This window comes from Tiliqua scincoides, chromosome 2 (genome assembly GCF_035046505.1).
Source record: "Tiliqua scincoides isolate rTilSci1 chromosome 2, rTilSci1.hap2, whole genome shotgun sequence".
NCBI lineage: Eukaryota > Metazoa > Chordata > Lepidosauria > Squamata > Scincidae > Tiliqua > Tiliqua scincoides.
In genome coordinates, this window is record NC_089822.1 from 167,218,873 (window position 1) to 167,243,711 (window position 24,839).

Here is a 24,839-nt window from a genome sequence, read left to right on the forward strand (position 1 = left end):
GCAGCCATACCATGGGAATTTGGGGGAGGGAATGTTAGTAGGGCTATTGGGGGATGTGAGCCCCCAGCCAGCAATGCAGTGTGCCCGGTCAGTTATCAAGGCACACCATCAGTTTTTTGTCAGTTTTAGCACCTTCTCAGTGTGTTATGAGATGAAAAATGTTGACAATAGCTGCTGTAGACTTTAATATAGTGGATAAGTTGCTAAAGAAGTTCTTGAAGTAGGAAGTTGTTCCTCTTTTACTGAGAGATGTTATCTTCCTTCACTGAATCAGGGAGCAGCACCTGGGAAGAGCCTTGATGACATTTGTTTGCTCTTTTAGCTTATCTGGAGACTTCAAAAATCTTCCCCTGATCATCAAGGTAAAGTTGTAGTTGTAGTTAACTGTGTACTTTCCTAGCCTAGGATACAGCCACTGTTTGCTGTAATGTACTTATAGTATTAGAAGGAATAACATGGCCTAGCTAGGCTATAGCTCCTCTGATAAGGATTTGAGGGTAATTATGGATCACAAATGGAACATGATCTGTTGCAAAAATAGCAAATGCCATTTTGGGATATATGAAGTGTTCTAACATAAGCTTCTCCTCATCTTGTTGTTTTGCTTATTAATGTACTAGTTAACCCTCCCATCCATTCATTGCTGCTGCTTTATCAAAGCATCACCTGTAGGCTCTTAATCTTATTTGCAGTGCAATCCTAAGCACATTTACTGAGTAGTAGGTCTCACTATGTTCAATGTGACTTGCTCCCTCCTAGCTTTAGCCTGCAGTCCTAGGCACATTTATCTGAGAGCAAGTTCAATTTAAATAACATGGTAGGACATGCTTCCAAGTGAGTATGCCCAGAATTATGCTACTGCATTGTAAGTCATCTGGGCAGGACTCCTTTTTTTGTGAGGTTTGTGCTCTGTTTGATGTAGACACTAGATAACTGGTTTTCATTCAGTGGTACTAGTACTGCTAGTGATACTTCATAGTTTAGCAGATACTACTTGGCCCTGCTGTCAGGGTGGCCATGTGACACTGTGGCCTTCTTTGACCTTGCTAGAGGTGAAGATGGCTGGGGCAGTAGTATACTCGTGGGCAAGATGTTGCTATGCAGCCTTCTGGCTTTTCAGAAGAGACACTTTGGGGGAAGGAGAGAGCAGATCAAACACCACCCACTCTGCACACAGCTGCTGTTTCTGGTGGTAGTGGTGATACTCATGAAACTGTTGCTCACAAAAGGTTGTACTTCAAAAAAATATTTGCAACAAAAAGGGGAAGGCAGGGGGTGAAAGGCTCTTCACTAGGTAAAGTGCATTAAATAGCATCAACAGCAGGTGAGGCTGCCAAATATTAACAGATGTTGGTGATGGGTGAAGGGATGCTTCTGAGGAAAGAATTATCACAGCTTAAACAGAGTACATTGACCTGCGTGTAACTATGTCTAGAGGATTGAGAGCAAAGTGATTGAAGGGAAAAAAGTTATCACCAAGTTATGTAGTTTATGCAGATAACTAGTGTAGGTTCCACACAATCAACAAGTGGCAGCTTTTTGAGCAATGGGAAACACAGACTTTATCTAAAGTCTGTGTTTTTCAGAATTTTCAGAAGCAAATATAAGTGTAAAAGCAGAAGTGATGTGAGACTGCTTGTCTAATGAATTCATGACCATCTCCATTGAAGGGTTTTAAAAGAGGCTTTTCAAGCATCCTTCCAATTGTTTAGGATGACATGGTAGGAATTTATCTTCATAGAGAATTTACCATGGAAATTCATCCAACGCCTCCAGTTATTCAGGATGCTGCTTTAAAGCATTGTTTCCCAAACTGGGTCAGGACCCACCCCAGTGGGTTGTGAGCCAGTTTTTAGGGGGTCGTGAAAAGTTTTTGAAATACTGTATTAAAAAAAACTTTACAAGCACCTTCCTGGTTGACGGAAGAAAATCATTAGCTGGAATGCTAATGTATGATATGAAGTAATCTTTGTACCCTGAATGACTGTAAAGGTTTGAGGGATCTGTCCTTACAGAGTTTCTAGGGAGTCTAGCAAATGTCGACACAAACCCATACTATACATAAGTTGTCTAACAACCTTGGAAACACAGGACTCCTATTAATAAATAAAATAGCTCTTTCTAAATCTTTCTTTTTTTGTCTAGGGGGTTACAATAGTCATTTTAAAAAGTTTGGGAGGCACTGCTTTAATGCCTGTCCCAATTACTATAGGTTGCCACCAGAACTGAGCTATACGAGGTATTTATTGAGTAGATTTCTAAAGTGAACTGACCTTCCCCCAAACTATACATTGTGCATCAGGCAAACCAAATTTTGCAATTTCAAGACTTTAAGGGCCCAGTCCTATCCAGTTTTCCAGCACTGATGCAGCTGTGGCGTGTGGTGCATCCTTCAGTGTGGGAGCAATCACAGAGGCCTCCTCAAGGTAAGGGAACATTTGTTCCCTTAACTAAGAACTGCATTGCAGCTGCATCAGTGCTGGAAAGTTGGATAAGATTTGTTGTGTTGGTTTCCCAAATTGAATCACTTTTTAGATTAAGAATATAAGAACATCCCTGCTGAATCAGGCCAAGGGTTCATCTAGTCTAGCCAGATTGCCCACCAGATGCCTCAGGAAGCACTCAACACAGTTCCTGAATCTTGTTGCCACTCTCTTGCACCTGACATTCAAAGATAGACTACCTGTAAAACCTGGAGGTTGCATATAATATTTCTGAATGTTTTCATTCTAGTTTCTGAAACCTTTTTGAATTTTAGCTGAGAAGCTTACAGCGTATTTTCAGCTGTTACATCTGGTTCTCTAAAATAGCATCTTTACCTCCTGTGGATTTCTCTTATTAGGGAACCTGTCAGCACTTTGTCTAGACGGCAGACATATAGGAGTCAAATTAAAATCCAGTGCTCCTGGGAATAACTTGGGTCTTGGCATGAAACCAGTGTTTAGTGCTAATTCCACAACCTGTAACTGCCTACGGTCTTGATGGGCTGAAGTTTCTTTGAATGTGATCAGGAACACCTGCTTGACATGGGAGCAGAAGATCAGAATAATGTGGAATTTGAACTTAGATGGCTAATGGAGGTTGGGTTTAAGTTCTTAGTCTCTGTGACAGATTTTGGGAGAGCAGAGGTTTGCAGGTACAACATACTGTATAGATCTTTAGGAATTAGAAATGATGGACAGCTAGATGCTTTGGAACTTGCAGCATGAATTTGACTTGAAAATAGCTATCACTTGTTTCAGGGATGGGAGTGCTTAGACTGTGGAGTGCTTTGCCCTATAGCTTGACTGAGCTGTTCTCCAGTGTGGTGCAGTTAAATATTTGGCTGAGTTCCCTTGCTGTCCCACCCTCTAGGAAACACCCTGTAGCTAGTTCCTGTGCTGTTAATCAACGTGCAGAGGCGTGCTCCACCCTAGTTCCAGAACAGAGATGTCTGAGGTTCCCACTGGTTCCGTGTTCTCTTAATCTGGTTGGGGGGGGTGTGCATGTAGTCAGTAATAATGCCAATGTCATCCTAATTACTGAGGGTTTATTCTTTTTGGAGCTAAATGGCACAACTAAAACAAGCTTTAAAGGATATTCAGTTTGCGGCATGGATGGCTTTGGTTGTTTAGTCATACAACAGCTCTTCTAGTTACACTTGTGCAGCCCAACAAGGACCTTGGTGTCATTTTGCAGCTTTTCTGTTCACTGTTAGCATGAGCTGGGGGTGAGGGGCTGGAACCTTAAGAAATGCCAGAGCATAAGGGTAAAAAATAGAAGTTACTTTTTTTAGTTTTGCAGGCAACCAGTTCACACATTCATGAGTATCACTTGATTTGTTTAGTGTTGATTACTGTGCATGGTAATGTGCAGCTGAATGCACTAGCTGACTCATTTGAAAATATTTTTTGTGAAGCGATATGAGAGTTCTCTCTGTTGATCTGGGAAAACATATTCATATGTACAGGTCATCACTGGATGTTGTCAGGTGATCAACATTGAAGTGTGAAACTGTTCAATTCAATGAAAACAGGAAAATTATCCAGTGATCTGTTGCTTCCTACTTCAAGCAGTAAGGCCTAGGCACTTTCCACATGAGGTTCTGTCTTTGAAGAACATGTTCTTGAGTGACTGAGAAATCTCTAGGGCCTTACAGAACAGTCAGTCATTCTGTAAATGGACAGTTCTTTTTTTCTGCATGGGATGCAAGTGTCCTCATTCAAGGAAGCACTTCTGTTGGGGTGGTGGTGGTATTGCAACTTCTAAGCACTTGGAGCACAGCACCTTATGCTAAGGGATGCAGTTTTTCCATCAGATAGCACCATTGTGATTGCTGTATGGAATGTCACAAATAGTCTGATATGAGTGGTGAGAATTGATACCCCTCTTTCCTCACACCCCATCCAGCTGCATCCCCACACCTACCTCCAAAAACAAGCAGAATTTTGTGACCTTGTGTTAATTTCATATTTTAAAATGCCTTAGAAATTGATCGTTGTCCTTGCTATACTACTCTGGCATGGGAGCATGTATTTTGCCTTAGAGAGGAAATGGTAAGGTGAATACTAGTAAAGCTCCTCCTTCAAAACCTGTTGCTTTCATTTCTATCTGGATGCAGCATCATGCCTTTGAATTGATCCTTGTGGGGCTCTTGTGCAAAAGCTAAAATGTGAATGGGGACTGCATTCATTGATTCCTTAGATAAACCCCTGGTTTCCTCAACAAAATTGCTAAGAGGCAAATATTCTATGGTGAGAATAGTCTCCAGGTGATCTGACAGGCAAGCGCTTATAAACTGGAAAAAGAGGTCTGGTTATTTCCTTCTTCCTCTATCCCCTGTTGGGCTGCTGTGTCCAAATGCCTACCATGGGTATGTATAAGCAAGCAGGCGAGTAAAAATTTGTTGCAGGCTTATTTGCAAGGCTGCTGTACCTGACAGCTCGTGGGCTGAGGCAACCATACTTGATGACATGAATATAACAACTATCCTTTTATTTTGTTTTTTAAAGTTGTAAATCAACTTCTAACCCATGTTCTTCTCTTTCTCACTCAGTTATGTTGAAAGGAATTCCTTTGTAAGGAAATAAATGCCCCATTTATTGCCCAGAACTTGCCTGTTTCTTTCATTTTTCTCTTGTGGTTCCATGCTAATTCCTGTTGGTCTCATCTGTGCCCTTTCTGCCTCTAGAACCAGACCTTGGGTGACTAACCCTTGCTGCTAACTGGCCTGATCTCCCTCATGCCGCTTGGACTTGGCCGTCGGAAGAAGGCCCCACCACTGGTGGAAAATGAAGAAGCTGAGCCTATTCGCAGTGGTCTGGGTGGAATGGGGGTAGGCAGTGTTGGTGGGGTGGCAGCACTTCAGCCTGGCCTTCCCCCACCTCCTGCTAGTCTCCGTCCTCGTCTTGTATTCCACACTCAATTGGCCCATGGTAGTCCCACAGGCCGAATTGAGGGTTTCACCAATGTCAAGGAACTGTACAGCAAAATTGCTGATGCCTTCAAAATCTCACCAGCTGAGGTAGGTACAACACCTCTGTTTCTTGATAGTGTCAGGAAAGTTCTGTAAAATAAGTGGATGCAGGGAGCGGTACTGTAGTTTGACTGGGTTTGAAGTGGTGCTCTGCCTGTACGCAGGAAAATACCTATGGACTTAAACTGGAGGTTGATTGCAGAGGGTGGCGGGCCATACCATTCACTTTGAGTATTACCTGGACTAGAGGTTAACATCAGGTTCTCACACTCTTTCTTGCTGCTACTTAGGTGATGTTCTGCACCTTAAATACTCACAAAGTGGACATGGACAAGTTGTTGGGTGGCCAGATTGGCCTAGAAGATTTTATCTTTGCTCACACGAAGGGCCAGAGGAAAGAGGTTGAGGTATTCAAGTCCGAAGAGGCTCTTGGTTTGACCATCACAGACAATGGTGCTGGCTATGCTTTCATCAAGGTATTGTGGGGTAACTCAATCTTGTGCTACATTTACTCACCTACTGAATTCTCATTGGCTGTTGAGGGGAGGGCATTGCGTGTAGGTGTGCAGTGGTGGCTGTTCTATTTTTATTATTTGTATAGTGCCATTAATATTCATTGCACTTTTACATAGAGTATAAAACACTGCCCATGCTTCAAGGGGCTTGCAACTTAGAAACTGACACAAAAGAGACTAACAAAGGAGGGGAATAGGAGGAAGACTATATATGATACTGGCAGTTCCACATTTTTAAGCTTAATCACAGTAGGAAATAGGGGCTGAGGTGTGGTGCCAAAGGGGTTCTGAGAAAGTGGTTGTAGCTATAAAGAATGGCAAGGTGGATAGGATGAATTAGGAGACCTACAGACAGTTGAGGCTGGTGGAACTAGAACAGCCAGTAGAAATGTAGTGAGATATGAGAACTGAGAGGTGGGATGGGGCATGGCCATGGAGGGCTTTGAATAAAGTGACATGGACCATCTGCTGGATCTGGGAGCAAACGGGAAGTCACGTAGGGAATTTAAGGAGATATATGATCCGTGTATCAAACAAGGTTAATGACCTTGGAAGCAGGGTGCTGGATGGAGGTGAGGGAACTAAGGTGAGTTACCAGGAGACCGGCAAAGAGGAGGTTGCAGTATTCGAGGTAAGAGACTACCAGATTATGAATTAGAGTCTCTGTCAAGGGGATAGAGAGGAGGGTCTGGACTCCAGCAATATTATGAAAGAAGAAATGACATGATTTGGCAGCAGGGTGAATATGGGAAAACAAGCGAGAGAGGAATCAAAAGTAAGCCAGAAGAACCTGCCTTTTTCTACTGGTGAAGGGAAGGGTGCTTACAGCAGTAAACTTATTTAAATTATATTATCCCTGTGTTTGCACTGTTCTACCTAATTGGTCAAATTTCAAGAAACTACTTACAGCTCTCCTTTCAGTTCTTCTAGAGCAGGGCTGTTTGAACACCAGCCCAAGGGCTGGATTCAGGGTTCATCCTAATCCTTCCCTCCTGTGACCGGCACTCACAGTTCTGGAGCGCCGCAGCTCTTCTTGTCCCCAAATTGGGATGACTTGATGCTCTGGCCAGTCGCATCTACACAGAAATTTGGTCGCAATGTCCACTGGGGGCATTGCGCCATAGATGTGACTGGCCAGAGTGTTGCATTGTCCCGATCTGGGAACAAGAAGAGCTGCAGTACTCTGAAGCTGTGAATGCCGGTCACACTGGGAAACTCATTCCCAGTGCACAGCAGGTGTGAGTGCTGCTGTTCTAGTGCAGTGGTTCGCAAACTGTGGGTCGGGACCCACCAATGAGTTGTGTCTCACTTTTTGGGTGGCCGCGAAACTGACAAGGAAAATGTATTGAGCCCTATGGAAAGTGAAACTGAGCCACACATACATGCCTCAACTCTTATCAAAGGCCAGGTGAAGTGGAACATTAGACCACCTTAAATATCCTGATCCAATGAATGTGAAGCTCAACAAATGCTCCAGAAGGCAGGTCCCCCTTACCATAGTTAAAAAAATAAAAACAGAACCTTGAGCGTCTGGTAAAATGAAATTCTTTTTAGTCTCAACACTAGCTGTTAATGCTGTGTGGTCCTGATACAATGTTTTATACAGTGGGTCCTGGTGCTAAAAAGTTTGGGAACCACTATTTAGAGGTTCTTAGCTAATTCCTTCTCCTAATCGTCATGCTGTGAGCTGATATTCCTGTCAGATGTAAGCTTTTGTCTTTCTAATGTCTAATTAGCTAATGTCTTTCTAGGAATTAGAAGTCTAAGCCTATCCATTCCTACAAAGGTCTCTCTTCTGCCTATTCTGGCTAAGACAGTGTTATTTTATCAAGTAATTCCATAAGGTATGCAATTACATAACATACATGTCTGTTCCACCCGGAGCTATTAGGAGGAATAACAGGATAAAAATAGATCGACCTTTCCTACATGAAACATGATGACCGGGGTAATGCACCCCACTTGCACTGAACTGACTCCTCCCATGGTGGTAATTCAACATTGCAGGAGCCTGGGAAGTTCTATACATGTTAAGGTTGCCTTGGGATTTACTGATGGGGAAAATTACTGACTTGGTACAAGAGGATGCTGCTCAGAAGGGGTTTATTTGTATATTTACAGTCTCCCAGGGTCTCATACTATTTCTGATGTCTTCCTTATCATTTTCTGCCCTGTCATCCCAGGTTTCCTCCCCATAACTCTTTAGATGGGATTCCTCTGTCTTTGCTGACAGGTACCGATCTTGGGCCTTTGATGTCTGACTAAAATGCTCAGGGCTGGGTCCAGGGGTTGGAAAGTCCTGGAAATAAGTTGAGGCTTGTGGCAGCAGGGGGTGTGTTACAGCCTTGTAGACCCTCCTTAGACTAGCATGAGCTAGGGAGCAGTTGTCCTGTCTCCTTCCCCCCACCCTAGTCCTAATCTCCCTTTTGTGCCTCTTCTCAGGTCTGTCTTTGTCCCTCTTTCTGCTCCTTCTGAAAGACCTTCCCCCTCTTTGGTTCTCCACACCTTTCCCTCGAGATCTCTCTTCTGTCTCTCTCCTTCACCTTTCCCACTCTCTATACTCCGTCAACTCCTTGTTTTTCCCCCTCCTGTTCATTCTCCTTCTATCTCTCCACCTGTCCCAACTCTGCCATTTTCTGTTATGGCAGCCAGCTGGACTGCCCTGTCTCAGCCCTCATTCGCTTTCAAGCAACCCGGTTAGAGAGATGCACCTCTTTTTGGTGTCTCAGGTCACAACAGTACGGCAGATGGGCTGTGCACAAGGTCATACTAGTTTTCAGTGGTTTTAAATTCTAGTAAATTAGTGTGAGGACAAACTGGTCTAGAAAGCTTAATGTGTTTGCAACATTTTAGTTCAGGAAAAAGCTTAAAAGGTATGGTGGAGGGGGAGTTGTTAATGGAGAAAATGGATAGTGGGCAGGGGGAGAAAAATTTATCTCATTGTGTTAGAACTTGGATTATCCAATAAAATTGGTTAGCAATAGATTCGGGGCAAAAAAATCCTTCACAAAATGCAGTTAACGCATTTAAGTTGCTACCACAAACAGATTGATGGCCACTGGCTTAGACTAGACACCTTAATGCAGGATAAATGTACCAACCTCTGTTAGCCTTGTTAGCTGAATAGAATTCCTTAACTAGAGACATGCAACCTTTGAACTAAATACCAGTTGCTAGGTGGCAACATCTTGTAGTCTGCTTGTGGGCTTCTTGGAGGCATCTGGTTGGAATAAGACCCTGGATTAGAAAGGGCTTTTATATTAAGAGTTTGTGCTAAAATTTCCAGGTTCTGTGACGGGAACTGCTAAATTCTGCAGTTTGAAATTTGATGAATTAGTCATTTAATTTTGCTTATGTATGTATTTGGGGTGCAGTATTTTATTGTATGTGGTAGAATATGGGGGAAAACATTCAATTTTTTTTTCTTATTGGTCACTGGGGAAAAGTTGAAGATTAAATATATGACCCAGCTCTCAACTATCTCTCATTGATCTGAACATCGATGATTGAAAGTATGAGGACTGCAGACTTCTTTATATTTATTTGAAGTTGAATTGCAGTTGCTTGTGATACTGACAGAGGCTCAAGGGCTGCACAAAAGAATCTATCTTTTCACAGCTCATTTGTGGCTGTGGTAGTAATAGTTACAGAGGCTGGAGGAAACTAGGCAAGTCACCAGGAAATGAACCTCTTATACTAAATACAGAAACTTGGTAACCTGTTGACAGCAGCCACACCTGTTTTGAACTACAAGTGTTGTCAAGGCTAGAACTTTGTTCTTCTTAAAAAGGGTGGGGGGGGGAGGAGGAAGAGAGATTCCTGGAATTCTGTAGGAGTATCAGATTCTGCTTTAGGGGTTGTATTACATAAAGGCCTGTAGACCCTTGTAAAAGCGCTAACCCTTGGAAGCTTGCTTTGCTAGAGATTTAGTCCTCGAAGACTTGCTAATGATCCCCTTATACAGCTGGTGCATAAAGAAAGAATTGGCTATTTATAGTCTTTAGTTTGACATTCTTGAAAATGCCGATTCACTCTTTTTTAAAAACATGCTTATTTTTGGTAATTAATACAAAATTGAAAATACAACATTGCAAAAACAATGGATAAAACAATCAACTTTTAAAATGTGACATTTATTTCTGTTTTGTCTCTACTGAAAAAGACCATACAGATGCAGACTAACATGGTCTATGCCAGGGGTGTCCAAACATTTTGGCAGGAGGGCCACATCATCTCTCTGACACTGTGTCGGGGGCCGGGGGGAAAAAGGAATTAATTTACATTTAAAATTTGAATAAATTTACATAAATGAATTTATTAGAGATGGAAGTTATATGAATGAATGAAGGTCTTGCAGTAGCTCAAGGCCTATAAAAAGCCTTGTACAAAGCAAGACCAGCCTTTCCTTTGCTGCCATTGCTGCATCACAGATGTGAAACAGCAAGTAGCAGAGGGAGCCCTCATCCCACAGCTCAGGTGAAAGGTCGAACAGTCGTCCTCATGCTGAAAGCAGTTGCATCGAGCCAGCATGGGCTCCAGCAAGTCTCCGGAGGGCCAGAGGCTCATTGGAGACTGGGGGCTCCCTGCGGGCCTGATTGGGAGCCTCCGAGGGCCGCAAGTGGCCCCCGGGCCGGGGTTTGGGCACCCCTGGTCTATGCTATTCTTCCATCCCAAAATAACCATTCCTACATCCCTGCCCTTTATTTCTGATCTCTTGCTGGACACCCCCCTTTATAAAATTTTAGTCTCTGTGGTTTTATGCAGAATTGTACTATCTGTGAAATATTTGATTTTTTTTTTAACAAAACAGTCAGGACATTTTGGGTTAGCAGAGCATGTTGGTTGTGTGGAGATTTTATCTAGGTAAGCATCTCACAAACTTTAGCAAACTAATCTCTTAGAAGTGATAATCTTTGCTTCTCTGCTTTGAAGAAATACTGCTGTCAGCAGTAACATGACTAAGGTGGGGTTAAGTACCAGGTTAAGATCCTTTGGGATTGGCACTCCTAGTATTGTCTAGATCAGGGGTTCCCAGCCCAGGGGCCATTTGTAGACCTCGTGGACTCACAATCCGACCTGCGAGGAGCCCCCAGTCTCCAGTGAGCCTCTGGAGGCTTGCTGGAGCCCATGCTGGTCCTATGTAACTGCTCTCAGAGTGAAGGCGACTGTTTGACCTCTCACGTGAGCTGTCGGATGAGGGCTCCCTCCACTGCTTGCTGTTTCATGTCTGTGATGCAGCAACAGCAGCAAAGGAAAGGCCAGCCTTGCTTTGTGCAAGGACTTTTATAGGCCTTGAGCTATTGCAAGACCTTCATTCATTCATATAATCATATAATCCATATCTAATATATTCATTTATGTAAATTTATTCAAATTTGAAATGTAAATTTGGCCCCTGACAGAGTGTCAGAAAGGTGATGTGACCCTCCTGCCAAAAAGTTTGGACACACCTGGTCTAGAAAAACTGTAGAATATGCACCCTATACCATTTAATTTGAGAGTGAGCCCACCATAAATGTAGAGAAATCTCTCTTACCATCTTTTCAGCACAGGTTTGATAATCCTTATTGATTAGAGTTAATTGGAATGGGATTCTGTACCATCAAGCCATTAATTTGTTTGTTAGCTCTTCAGTGTTAATTTGAAAGAGATTTGAATTCCAAATTTTGGCCTAGAATTTTGCTTCAAGTTCTGATTTCCGATCCTCTTTCCACTTACCTACATAAGGGGGAGTGGCATCTCTTCCAGTGTGTGCCTCTAAGATATGCAACCTTTAAATCCAAATCCTCTGTGTCTTATAAGCCTTTCAAATGGTGTTAATGCCCTATCTATTTGAATTCATTGCTTTACTGCTGACCAGCTAATATACCTGTGGATGTGAAGCTTGCATGTGCAAGGTTACAGGACTGCAATGCCAATCTACTTAATGCAGTGGAAGAAGAAGTATGCTGAAGCCACAAGGTTCTGCATACAACCTGGGTGTTGAATTTCATCCCATTACCCCAAGTTAGAGGCAGGAGGCAGTGTACTCATTCTTGCTCACTTGCTGGAAGTAAATAGTTCAGCACTTCTACCTTGGATTCCAATGTACTGGGCCTTCTGTATCGAAGTCACTTGTTTCTCAGAGAGGTGTAGAGAATCCTGCAAGGTTAGTAGTAGGGAAACCAGAATAGTGTCTTGGGATGGGGAAAGAAGCCTTCACGTGGCATCAACTAAAATAGCTGCTCTACCTACGGTGCAGTTAATTTTCTACACTCCACCCAAGCTGCATCTGACTCTGTCCTAGAGGAAGTGAGTATGTTTTGTTAGAGGATAATCGGAGATAGAGGTGCGGTCCTGGCTATTTTAAAAACAACACTGAAGTATTTGACACAACACCTTGCTTTTTCAGTTCTTACACAAGGAGCAGTAAAGCAGAAGTAAGCTTATCATTGCCTAAGTAAACTGGACCCAGTGAACAAACAGTCTTGAGAGCCTTTCTGAGACAGCACTCTAAGTTGCTTTAATTTCTGCAGCACTGAAATCTCTTCTCCTCAGTAGTGCACTCCCTGGGTTTCATCTCCTCCTTTTCTACTTCTCTTTTGATATGTAATCCCTGATAGGTTGCTAGCATCAGGAATTGCCTGTAACCCCTTCCTAGGCTTAAACGGCACAGATCGATGCCACACCTAAATGAATGCAGAACAGACAGCCTCTATCACAGTGTATATAGCAGTCTGTCTAGGATACATGGATCAAGAAAGAGGCAGGAGCTTGGTGTCTGCAATTACTTGGGAAGGCATTTGTAAAGGCTTGTGTTCCTTAGGCTTGATGTGAAAGTTCTTGGTGATCCAGAAGCCTGGTTCTTTTCCTAGACTGCTTCCAGGAGCACAGCTTTGCTTGGTTAGGTGGGGTTCTACCTGCTTGCAAGGTATCTGACAATTGCTCCTGCTGGAAACAGGATGCCAGACTGGTTGGGCTGCTCATGTTCACTGTTGAGTCTATTAGAAATAGCAGTGTAATTATGACTCATGTTTCTCAAAGTGCAGGCTCAGCATTGCAGCAGGGTAGAGTAGGGTATGCCATCCACGGCCATGATCTTGAGCCTTGTTCTTAAAACTCAGTACTTGAATACTTTCTTCTGTTTTGCTGGTGCATGCAAGGACCTTTCCCAATGCACATGCATAGCCAGGCTCTCTTTCTGAAAGACGGGTACATCTTTGCTGTGGATTGCAAAGCTGAAATGGGTAGAAAAGAGTGGAACTAAAAAGTTCTAAATATATACCATCTGTGTTCAGTTTCTTGCTGTTTCTAGTTGGATGGTCTCCTGTGCTCAGAGACCCCTCTTTGCAAACAATGGGTTGTCCTGCACTCTTGCAGTCACTGAGGATTTGGTAGCTTGGTGGGGTTGGCACACCAGCTGCCTGCTTGTATTTATCCATGCTTATTTAGAAGAGTTCTCTACTTTAACAGTGTTTCTCAAACTGTGGGTCAGGACCCACTAGGTGGGTTGCGAGCCAATTTCAGATGAATCCCCATAAGAACAGCCCCACTGGATCAGGCCATAGGCCCATCTAGTCCAGCTTCCTGTATCTCACAGCGGCCCACCAAATGCCCCAGGGAGCACACCAGATAACAAGAGACCTCATCCTGGTGCCCTCCCTTGCATCTGGCCTTCTGACATAGCCCATTTCTAAAATCCGGAGGCTGCGCATACACATCATGGCTTGTACCCTGTAATGGATTTTTTCTCCAGAAACTTGTCCAATCCCCTTTAAAGGGGTCTAGGGTAGACGCCAGCACCACATCCTGTGGCAAGGAGTTCCACAGACCAACCACATGCTGAGTAAAGAAATATTTTCTTTTGTCTGTTCTAACTCTTCCAACACTCAATTTTAGTGGATGTCCCCTGGTTCTGGTGTTATGTGAGAGTGTAAAGAGCATCTCCCTATCCACTCTGTCCATCCCCTGCATAATTTTGTATGTCTCAATCATGTCCCCCCTCAGGCGTCTCTTTTCTAGGCTGAAGAGGCCCAAATGCCGTAGCCTTTCCTCGTAAGGAAGGTGCCCCAGCCCCATAATCATCTTAGTCGCTCTCTTTTGCACCTTTTCCATTTCCACTATGTCTTTTTTGAGATGCGGCGACCAGAACTGGACACAATACTCCAGGTGTGGCCTTACCATAGATTTGTACAACGGCATTATAATATTAGCCGTTTTGTTCTCAATACCTTTCCTAATGATCCCAAGCATAGAATTGGCCTTCTTCACTGCTGCCGCACATTGGGTCGACGCTTTCATCGACCTGTCCACCACCACCCCAAGATCTCTCTCCTGGTCTGTCACAGACAGCTCAGAACCCATCAGGCTATATCTAAAGTTTTGATTTTTTGCCCCAATGTGCATGACTTTTCACTTATTTCATTTCTATATTTTCCCCATTCATTTCTATATTTTATTTTTAATGTATTAGACTTGATGCTACCATTGTATATGACTCCATTTCGGGAAATGTTACAGACCTATACTTTTAACAAGCTACTATGTATATTCTTTTAACAATGACAGTAAATGGGACTTACTCCTGGGTAAGTGTGGTAGGACTGCAGCCTTGAATTGTAAAAAAACATTGCTGCTTGATGACATCACTTCTTGTGATGTCACGCCTTGATCTACTCTGCCTCCCCCACCCCTTCTGCTCACCCCTTTCCTCCCACCCAACCACCCCCTGCTGACTTAACAGTGCTGGGAATTGTTGCTAGGCCGCGGGCATGCTGCCAGTGGCCACTTGCAGTGGTGGCCCAGCTGTGCAAAATGGTGTGTCACATATTGTGACAGCCATTAGAGACTTGGCATTACCCAAACACTAGTTCTAGCAGAGCAAAGTCTCTGTAGCAGTGTTTCTCAAACTGTGGGTCAGAACCCACTAGGTGGATTGTCAGCCAATTTCAAGTGGGTCCCCATTCATTTCAGTATTTTTCATATATTAGAATGGTATGGTAATGCTGTGGTATGTGACTGCATTTGGGGAAATATTATAGGCCTGTACTTTTAACAAGCTACTATGTATATTTCAACAATGTTAGTAAATGGGACTTGCTCCTGGGTAAGTGTGGGTAGGAGTGTAACCCAGGATTGCTAAAAATGTTCCTGCTTGATGATGTCACTTCCAGTCATGACATAACTTCTGTTGGGTCCTGATGGATTCTCATTCTAAAAAGTGGATCCCGGTGCTAAATGTGTGAGAACCGCTGCTGTATAGGATTGGAGTATAAAAGATTGTTGTCCCACCATTCTATCCATAATAGAGTAAGACAGGTTACAAAAGACATAACATGTAAGGCAGAAAATACAATAAAGTACAATAATTTAACAGCCAATTTAAAAAAGAAAGCGGCACATATATAACAGTATTGATAAAAACTGGAGGCATAAAAGAATTTCAGCCTTTAAAATGCAATAACAAGAACAGTAAACAGAGCAAACTCTTTCCATCTGTTCTTGACAGAGGATCAAGGAAGGGAGTGTTATTGATCGAATCCAAGTCATCAGTGTGGGGGATATGATCGAGTCCATCAATGGTCAGAGTCTCATCGGCTGCCGGCACTACGAGGTTGCCAAAATGCTCAAGGATTTGCCCAAAGGCCGTACTTTTGCACTGAAGCTTACAGAACCACGGAAGGCTTTTGGTAAGTAGACCTGCACACTCTATCATTGTGCTGGTTGCTGGGAAGTGTAAACTATTTGCTGCTTGTTGTTCATCGCAGTTGTTTTCAGAATGATAAGAGCCAATCTCCCTTCTAAAGTGTCCATACTGCATTCCCCTTCTGGTGTGCAATGTCTTCAGACACTCAGCAATGATGTTCCAGGTTGCCCAGCTCCATGTTCCACAGAGCTTGGCTTGGAACTGTGCAGCCATACTGCTTACAGGGAACCCTGTAACTTTTTCTCATCTGAGTTGTATTTTCACAAGTGTGGAGGTGATCAAATAGAGTTCTCATTCTCTTCCCCCATCCCCAGACTATCCCTGTGGTGACCACCTGGAGATATGGAAAAACCAGTGACTTTGATGGTCTTGAGGTGTTTTGCCACCATGAGCTAATCCACACTGTAGTCAAAGACTACACTTCTCAGAATGTCATTCTCAGGTTTTCAGTAATAATAAACACATAAGTCTCAAAATTAACTTTCTTTAAGAGCTTGCTCACCAGCATAGGCAACAGGATTAGAAAGTGACAAACAGGAAAAATCTTAAGTTGCACATTTGTCCTAATGTGAGGTTTAGCTAACAACCGTTGGCACAACAAAGGAAACCTCTGGATTCTTTAGCCCTTTCATAAGCAAATGGATTATTCCTCTAAGCAGGAAGAACAGCTTAGCAGTTGGCAAACATCTAGTTTTACAGGAGAAAGTTGACAAAGGGTGTGTGTTTGAACTCTCTGCTTAACTGCAGACTAGTTTCCCGTCCCTTAAGTTGAACTTGGACGGAAGAAAACATTATTCTAATTTTGATCACAGCATACAAGAAAATCATAATAATATGATTCTGCATTTCAGGTGACATAAGGAGAAGTTCTGCATTTCAGGTGACATAAGGCCAAACATAGAGCAAGGGAGGACTTGCCCTCTTGCAGAGTGCACAGTGGTATCTATGTTTAAAGTGATGTAAGATATTTTTTTAAGGGACTAGAGCAGTTCTATAGGTGGGGATAAAATTTGGCATGGTAATCTCTTTGAACAACCTTGCAGAAAAGAGATACAGAAAATAAGCCAACGTGATGTAGTAGTTAGAGCAGTGGTTTCCAAACTGTGGGTCTGTGGCCCACTAGTGGGTCCTGATCAATTTTTGGTTGGTCACAAAACTGACAATTGGACTCGACAACTAGACTGTGTGCATCAAGGTTAAACAATCTGCTATTTGGGGGGAGCACTATTGCCAAATAATCTTTATAGCCACTGAGATTTGAGTGGTTGGTAAAGCTTTTTTCTTTAGGTGGGTCCTAATGCTAAAAAGTTTGGGAACCACTGATAGAGTGCTGGACCAGGATCTGGGAGAACCAGAGTCAAATTCTCTCTTCTTTTTCTCCCCTCCCCTTCCCTGTAAAGCTCACTGGATAGCCTTAGGCCAGTCACTCACTATCTCATATGGTTGTGACTAGAATAATATGGGATGGGGAAGACCTTTGTATGCCATCCTGAGCTCCTTGGAGCAAGGGTGGAGAAAATGATTTCAAAAAATCTGAGCTGGGTGTGTGTCATGATTCTATGCAGTGCACAAAAAGCACAGACTAGTATTGAGTGTAAAATTCAGCTTACTGAGAATCTTGACTTTCATCTTTCGTTTCTGTTCCTTATGGTTGAAAATGTAGGAATTATACCTGCTGAAATTCGAAGTGAAGCAAGTAGTAGATTTCCAGTGGTGGGCAGGGGGAGTGCTCTGTCACTACTTTGTGCACCTCTTTGCTCCTTCCTTTGCTAGAAAACTCAGAACAAACGTTAAGCAGTTACATAATTTTTGTACAAGACATCTTTCTTGGATTATTTGGATGGAGAATTTTGTATTTTTAGTGCAGAGAATGCATAGCCCTGAGAATAAGTATATAGCTGCATTCAACTGTTATGCTTTCAAATGACCAGTAGATGCTGCTGCATCATGTCAGCAGATATTAAGTTATATTTGCTGCAAGGCAGAGGGCTATATTATCCAAGTTAGCGTTACCCTGGGGTACTTTAATATAATTTATATATTACAGGTGGGCCGCCATATCCGTGGGAGTTCTGTTTTGGAACCTGCTGTGGTTAAGTAAAACCGTGGATATGGGCAAATGCCTCTCCCCCTCAGAACACCACCTTTCTTCCCTTACTTCTGAAGGGTCCTCTGAACCCAGCAGAGGCTGTGGGCATTTGTAAGTTTTCCTTGGAAGGCCTCCAAATGCCTTATAAGGCATTAAAAACGTCACCTGGTTTTGCAGAGAAACCAGAAGTCTGAGCCTGGCAGAAGCCGTGGAGCGATATCTGCAGCCTCTGGTGGGCTCAGAGGATCCTCTGGAGGGGGCATGTGCTGGGAGGGGTGCAGACGCAATCTGCCGACAATCTGCAGATACAGGGAGATTACAGCATTTTGTTACAGCATTTTGCCTATCACTTTCATAAGCGCAGTGAAGTTTTAAACCGCAGCAAGGTGTCAAATTACACCAAGTCTGTGATACATTTGGCATTTGCAATGCTATAAAAAGACACAATTCAAGTCAAGCACTTAACAAAAATGAGGAATAATTTTGGATTATTTTTCTGCTGCCTTTCCATTTTTTCAATACAAAAAGTAACCAAAACGTAAAAGCAGCAGACAAAATGCAGCAAACAGCACAGTATAGGGGGTCCCTATCACAAGTCTCTCTGTTATACAATTCCCTGCATTTAGGAGTTCAGCTTTTTGAGGAACTAGACATAAAAATTTTTCCACACTTAGACTTTTTTCTGTGGTAGCCCTACCTGCATATCTTCTTTCTCCTCAAAGCACTTAAAAGGATATTCCTGATGTTTAGATTTTGCCATTTCTGTGCCTACAGGTGGTTCTTTCCACCCTCCAAGTGCTCCTCACACCCTCCAAGCACTTGGAGGTACATAGTTATTACAGTAAGTTTTGACATTGTTGTCATTAATGGGAATAACAGGGAGGGTAACCCCCGAACTGGCGTGCACTCTCACAGCATTCAGTGCCTCCACCATTTCCTTTAATGGCCCCTGAAGGACTGTTGGACTCTGTGTCCCCTTCACTGCCCATTAGGGGAGCTGGAGGCAGTGGCAGTGTTGGACACAGAAGGGAGGAGGTGAGGCCTTGCCTTTCTTGCATGGCATCCAGTGCTTCCACTGTTGCTGCTACCTCTGATGACCAGTGGCGGGAATGCAGGGAGAAGAATGTTTCCTCTATGCCCATTAAAGATTGTGGTGGCAGTGCTGGATGCTGAGGGAAAGAGCCAAGTGAGCAGTTGGGGTTTTGTGTTTCTTGTTCAGTGTTGAGCACCACTGCTGCTGTTTCCTAGTGCAGCAGTCTCCAAACCATGGACCACCATGTCGCAAGTTTACTATCCTAGTGCAGCAGTGGCAGAGTCTTTTCATTCCATGCTGCATTCTCCCCTTTTTGCTGCTAATCGTCGCAGAAACTTCCACCAGCTAGCTGCTTCTGCCTCCCTTCACCCCAGCAGTCTCTGTGCCCCAGTTTCCAGGCAGAAGCAGCTGCCCAGCATAAGTTTCTGCAAAGATTGGCAGCAGAAATGGGAGGCTGTGGCATGGAATGAAAAGCTTCTGCCACCACTGTGCTGCACCTGGCAGTAATTTTGCGATGCTGGATCTGGCTCTTGGGCCTGGGTTTGGAGGCTACTGCTCTAGTGGCTGTAGAGGGAGTGCTTGTCTCTTGGCTGGCATTCTCTTTGCTGGCCATTGGTAGGGAGGGGGGAGAGGAAGAGTCAGCAGCAGTGGAATGCAAATGCAAATTCTACATTGTAGAAAGTGTTCTCTTAGGGCTGTCCGCTGCTGTCTTCGTGCATTAAGAGCATTCATTTATACTGTACAAAAATACTAGTTTGGATGTTGTGTGAAAAGACCCTGAATGGCAGCAAGCCTCTGTGTTTGAGCACTGAGGTAGTTTTGCCTGATTTGAAAGTATGATGCAGAAGCCTCTTCTTGCCAGCAGAGGTCAGGGTGTCATGAGCTAGCGATCATCCTATACCAGTGGGACTCAAACTTCTCCGGCCAGTGGCTCCCTTGACCCCTGTGGCTGTTGGCCATGACTCCCCATCATGTTCCTGAGGGCTGGAAGTGACATCATTAAACAGGAAGTGGCCAGAAATATTAACTATATTAAATATAATATTATAATTATTATAATATAATAAATATATATTAACAATAATATTTACATTAATCATATCATTAATTAAATGCAGATTTTAAAAATATATTATTAATACACAGCAATATACATGCTTTATAAATGATCAGCTGCTGATCACTGTTGGAGACAAGATGCTGGAGTAGGTAGATTTTGCCTGGTCCAGGAGGACTCATTTTTTTAAACTTTGTAAGCATACCAATAGAATTGTTTTATCAAATGAACAACCAGTCTGACCAACATTACACACGCACACCCCTGTGGACTCCAATCCAACTAGTCATTTCTCCCATTCTCCTTGGATAGCATTGAACCCTTGATTAATTTAATGAAATTAAATTTTCCCAGCAGCTGGTGGGGAAAACAAAAATAGACCATGAAAATATATCAGAGCTGATAAGGGTTTGGTTAGGAAGCTGATTTGTCTCCTATACTAGGTGATGCACAGCTCAAGCCTATGCATGTCTACTCAGAAGTAAGTCCCATTAGAGTCAATGGGGCTTACTCCCAGGGAAGTGTGGATAGGATTGGGCTGGCAATCACTTCATCAATGACTGATAAGTATTCCCTTCAAATAGCAAGATTCATCACTTTAAAAATATAGCCTTTCCTCTTCAGTCAAACAACAAGATTAATAAATCACTTTAAAAACAGTACCCTTTTCCTGCTCTTGTCTCTCCCCTCCCCCTTTGCCAACTGCATGGAAGCAACTTTAAGAGCCCTGGTGAGTGGTAAAATAGGAAGAGTTTTATTTGGGGAGGGGGAGGAAGGTTTGGAGATCAAAAGGGGGGAGTGGAAGAGGGAGGGGTTGAAAAGAGAGATTTCGCTTTGATGAGAAGGGATCCCAGGCTGGGAACTAGGAACCAACCAGACATGGATCAGCGAGGATTAAGGACAGCAAGCTGAGCAACCTTTGGAAACAACATGCAGTGAACACAGAAGGCGGCAGCCTCAGAGTGGAGGGAGAAGAGGGTGGGGTGGCAGCAGCCACTCTTGAAGTCCCTCTTGGAGCAACTCCCGTTTCTTCTGCTTTAAAAAAGCACAAACTACGGATGGAAGACGGACTCGTATTCTGCCCAGGGGTGTGACTGTATCACTGGGAGAGGATATTCCACGCCTCCCCTAAAAAGCCGTGCCTCACAGTTTGAATAGCACTGTCCTATACTCTTGGCACCTGTCCAGTAGGTTTTCAAAAGGTTCCTTGTATCCATTCAGGAAAGCTTTCCCTTTCCTATTCAGAAACTACGTGAGAGGGATTCTGCACGTAGTTGGTATAAGACAGGAAAGCTGGCAGCTATGCGGAGGGAGGGAGGACATGGAAGTTCTGCCCAAGAGTCCATGATGAGGTATGTGGAGCGAGCTTGGAGCCAGACTACACCACCCCTTAGGAGGAGGTATGTAGGGAGTTCCGTATCAAGGACATTTAGAGACCAATTTGTTTTCTCATCTCCCTATTTATGATTAGTCTAGGGCTGTGTTGTGGATGGGATCCAACTAATTTTTGGTCACAGTTGTGTGCTGTCATTATATTTCTGTATTCCTGGTGGCTTAGCTAGAAAACATACAGGATGTCTTTGAAAGGTGCAAGCACTTTCCATTACCTGCTGTGGTGTTCTTTACAGAGACACTGCCTCATTATCACATTTCTGGGTAGCTATGGAGCACAAATGTCCTGGCTTCCTGATACAACCACTGAGCCTAGCATTTCCTTCTGCCATCCAGCATAAGCCCCAAGAATTTCAGTTTCCGAAACTGTGATATCCCCTGCTGTTTGTACTTCAGTCTATCCATCATTTCAGCTTTCTCTGCCACTGCAAATTCCTTCCTCTGTAAGTGACTCAGTAGATAGTTCTGGGAAGGAGGATGATTTTCCACTTTCCACGTTATTTCCTTGTTGGTTGCGGCTGTTCTGCATGCTCCTGTCCTTTGTTGCCCCCTTTCATCTCCACTGCTGGATTAATGCTTGTTAGTGTTTTGGGAGCTCTCATGTTGTCCTCTGTCTTCCAGGCAATGTTCAAATGTCAAAGTTGCTGCCCTTGTCTAGCCAGCCTTTCCAAGGAGGGACCTAGAACGAGCACCTTTCCAGCAGAACCACTTTCCTGTTAGACATTTGAGCCAATCAAGCACTGGTGCACTCTCTCAATTGTAGAACTTTGTGTGCCAGGTACTCTGAATCATTTCCAAGCACATAATACACACATGCATGCCCACGCCCCGGCTGACTCATTCTTCAGCTTGAGTCTGTAACCTGTCCAGGTCTTTGCAAACAACTCAGGCCAGGAGTGTTGAGTAAAGGAATGATTCCTTGGTTACAGAAGGGGGTTGGTCGGTTTTCACTGAAAACCATTATTGGATCCACTGATCGTTGCATGTTGTGGTTCCATGTTATTATGTCATTCCCAACAGAGACCACTTTAATCTATCTTGTTGCTCTTCGCCTTTGTGTGCCTAGATGTAATTATTAAGTTTAGGCATGTGTATTTGGAACATTCTTCCCCCACCCCCACTGCCCCAGACCATGATGTCCTGTGTGTGTGCGTGTACTCAGACTTGTCCCACAGATTTCAGTGGGGTTTATTGCAAGTATGCATATAATTGTACCTTAAACTTATTTTTGTCACAGATACTAAAGAAAAGGCAAATTCCATGTCTGTTTCTGTAATGCTTCTAAGATTACTTAAACATACAATATTTGGATCTGGTGGATGTTCATATTTTTAACATACTTTTGACATTTTGTAATTTAAAAAATACTTCTCAGATGTGCTCATTTGAATTTAGTAATGACAGCAAATTCAAAACTAGTTCTTGTTGTGACTGAAAATAAAATGACAGCAGGAGCAGAAGTAGGACCAGTTTAAAACTAGCCAAGTGCTAATTCTTGGTGTAACCTCGGGTCCTGGTCTGGAGGATCACAAACCTGCATTCCTCTGGTGGGGCAGGCAATGTGCACATGCTTGTCCACTGGTTGCTGCCTGGTCTAGAGCAGGGGTTGGCTTGTGGTTTTCCCCACTTCAGTGTGTATCATGATTAGGTTCATGCTGTCCTCCTGTGCCCATCTTGCAGCCCTTGCTTCCTGAAAAACCCGCAAGTATTCTTTTTACTTGTGATGCAAGCTGATTGCAAGTCTTCCTGCCTTTATGACTACCATGTCCCATCCTTCAATTTAAGCATGGCTTTCAGTGCTCATTTTATGCTCAGATATAGAATCTGTAGGTGAAGGAGCCTCAGAGGGAGCAGGTCTTTTTGGAGAAGTCTCATATTGGCTTCTTTGTGTCCACTGTGGGCTCCCTAGAGTAACACTACTTCCATGTTAAATTGCTGGTTAAACTATGGACAAAGAGTAAGTAGCATTCATCCTCTTGCTGCCCTACTCACTGATGATGGAAGATGAGCAGCATTGGAATTTCTACTTGGGTGTATGAAATTGGGATCTGGGAAACCTTAAAGAGTGGGGAATTAATATAACCTCCCTTGTCCTCATTCTGTATGCCTGCTTTGACTCTATCCAGCAATCTGTTCTTTTTCCACCACTTAATTGGATTCTTAATGCACATTTTTGCCCCTGTGACTCAGAAGCCCTGCTAGTCCCTCCCAGCTTGCTCTTTCATTGGGGCCTGTTGCTGTTCAGTAAACTGAAAGTTCCCGATAAAGGTGGTGGAAAAGTTAGTGGTGGTTGGATACCCAGCCAAGTCTAAAAGCAGGGCAAGCCAAGAATACTATGAGGCTTTGTGGCCCAGTTAAGCTGATTTTACAGCATTCCTTGGCCTGTCATGTCATGTAGCTGAGGGGATAGAGAGAGAACAGCTAATGAGAGCAAGGCCAGGAACATCTGGGGTTGTTGTTGTTGACCAAGTACACTGGTTGTGCTACCAGTTGTTGACCAAGTGCACATTCCTGCCAGACTAGCTAGAACAACCAGACATTTTATTTGCACTGCTTCTGTCCATGCATTCCCAGTCCCGACATGGGGAACTGTAAGCAGATTCATAGCAACTGCTGAGGCCCGTTTAGGGCTGTGTATAGCGCTGGCTGCATGAAGCAATGGAAATGACCTGGCTGAATGTTTTGTGTGGTCTTCCTTCCTCCACCCCCCTCCCCCCCGGCTGTGTATATGGATTAAAAACTGTGTATAAATTTACTGATTGGAAAGTGATGAAACCCTTTACTCAGGCCATACTCAGTTCTTCTAAACTGAGAAGGCTTATTCTCTGAGGCCAAGTGTGTACATTAGACAGAGCGAAGAGCAGAGCACTACAGAAGAAAGCTCATTCTCTGCTCCTGTGCAGGCATTCCTGGGAATGTTTGGAGACTGTCACTCTGGTGTGATCTGCCCTTGCGTGATGATGGGTGATGAGGCAAGACCTGGAGTGGCCTCATTTGCTAGGTTTGCACCCCCTCCTTTGCTAGAGGGCATGTGCTAGGTCTCAAGCTTGGCTTGGTGTCTCTCAGGCACACCCCCTTGCAGGTTCCTGGCTATCACATGGTTAGCTCTAGTGCCAGATGTCTGAAACCAGCCCTAGTCCAGCCCATACTCCATGTCTGGGGACTTTATGGTCAAAGCCACAACCTTTCCTACTCTTGAACCTGACTGAGCCACAACCCTGTGATACACTAATTTGTGCTTGGAGGATAGTGGAATGCTGGAGGCATCTATGGGTGTGAGAGGGGCAGGGAGCCAGGCAGCTGCTGCTGGGGTTGGTGCCAGGAAGCTGTAAGCAGGCAGCTTGCATACTCTATCCCTCTTGGAATCTCTAGGCTTTGCAAATCCCAGCTTGTTGGTCATGCAGCTGGGCTGGCAAGAGCTTTGCTGTGAGTAGAGACCATTGCCTAGTGTACAGGATTTGCGCAGGGCTCCTGCCCCTGCTGCTTTTGTATTTCCTGCTTTAGACTTTAGTGGCATGAGAAACAGGAAGGCTGATAATACAGTAGCCCAACTTCTCAGCAGTGGGAGGATTGGATTGTGAGCTACTTGCAGACTAATTGATCTGCAAGAACA

General features: G+C 43.7%; 1 protein-coding gene across 5 annotated transcripts in view; it reads left to right on the plus strand.

The window, feature by feature from the left end:
• GIPC1 (GIPC PDZ domain containing family member 1) overlaps positions 1 to 24,839 on the plus strand; it is a 37,948-nt gene that overhangs the window by 3,242 nt on the left and 9,867 nt on the right. For 3 of the 5 annotated variants that reach the window (XM_066613611.1, XM_066613613.1, XM_066613612.1), the window contains exons 3-6: positions 275 to 362; positions 5,171 to 5,503; positions 5,746 to 5,931; positions 15,458 to 15,638. In XM_066613611.1, the coding sequence (XP_066469708.1) occupies positions 5,222 to 5,503; positions 5,746 to 5,931; positions 15,458 to 15,638 (649 nt within the window). In that variant the 5' untranslated portion in view covers positions 275 to 362; positions 5,171 to 5,221. The remainder of the gene's footprint in view (positions 1 to 274; positions 363 to 5,170; positions 5,504 to 5,745; positions 5,932 to 15,457; positions 15,639 to 24,839) is intronic. The other 2 variants (XM_066613616.1, XM_066613614.1) reach the window with 2 other exon arrangements.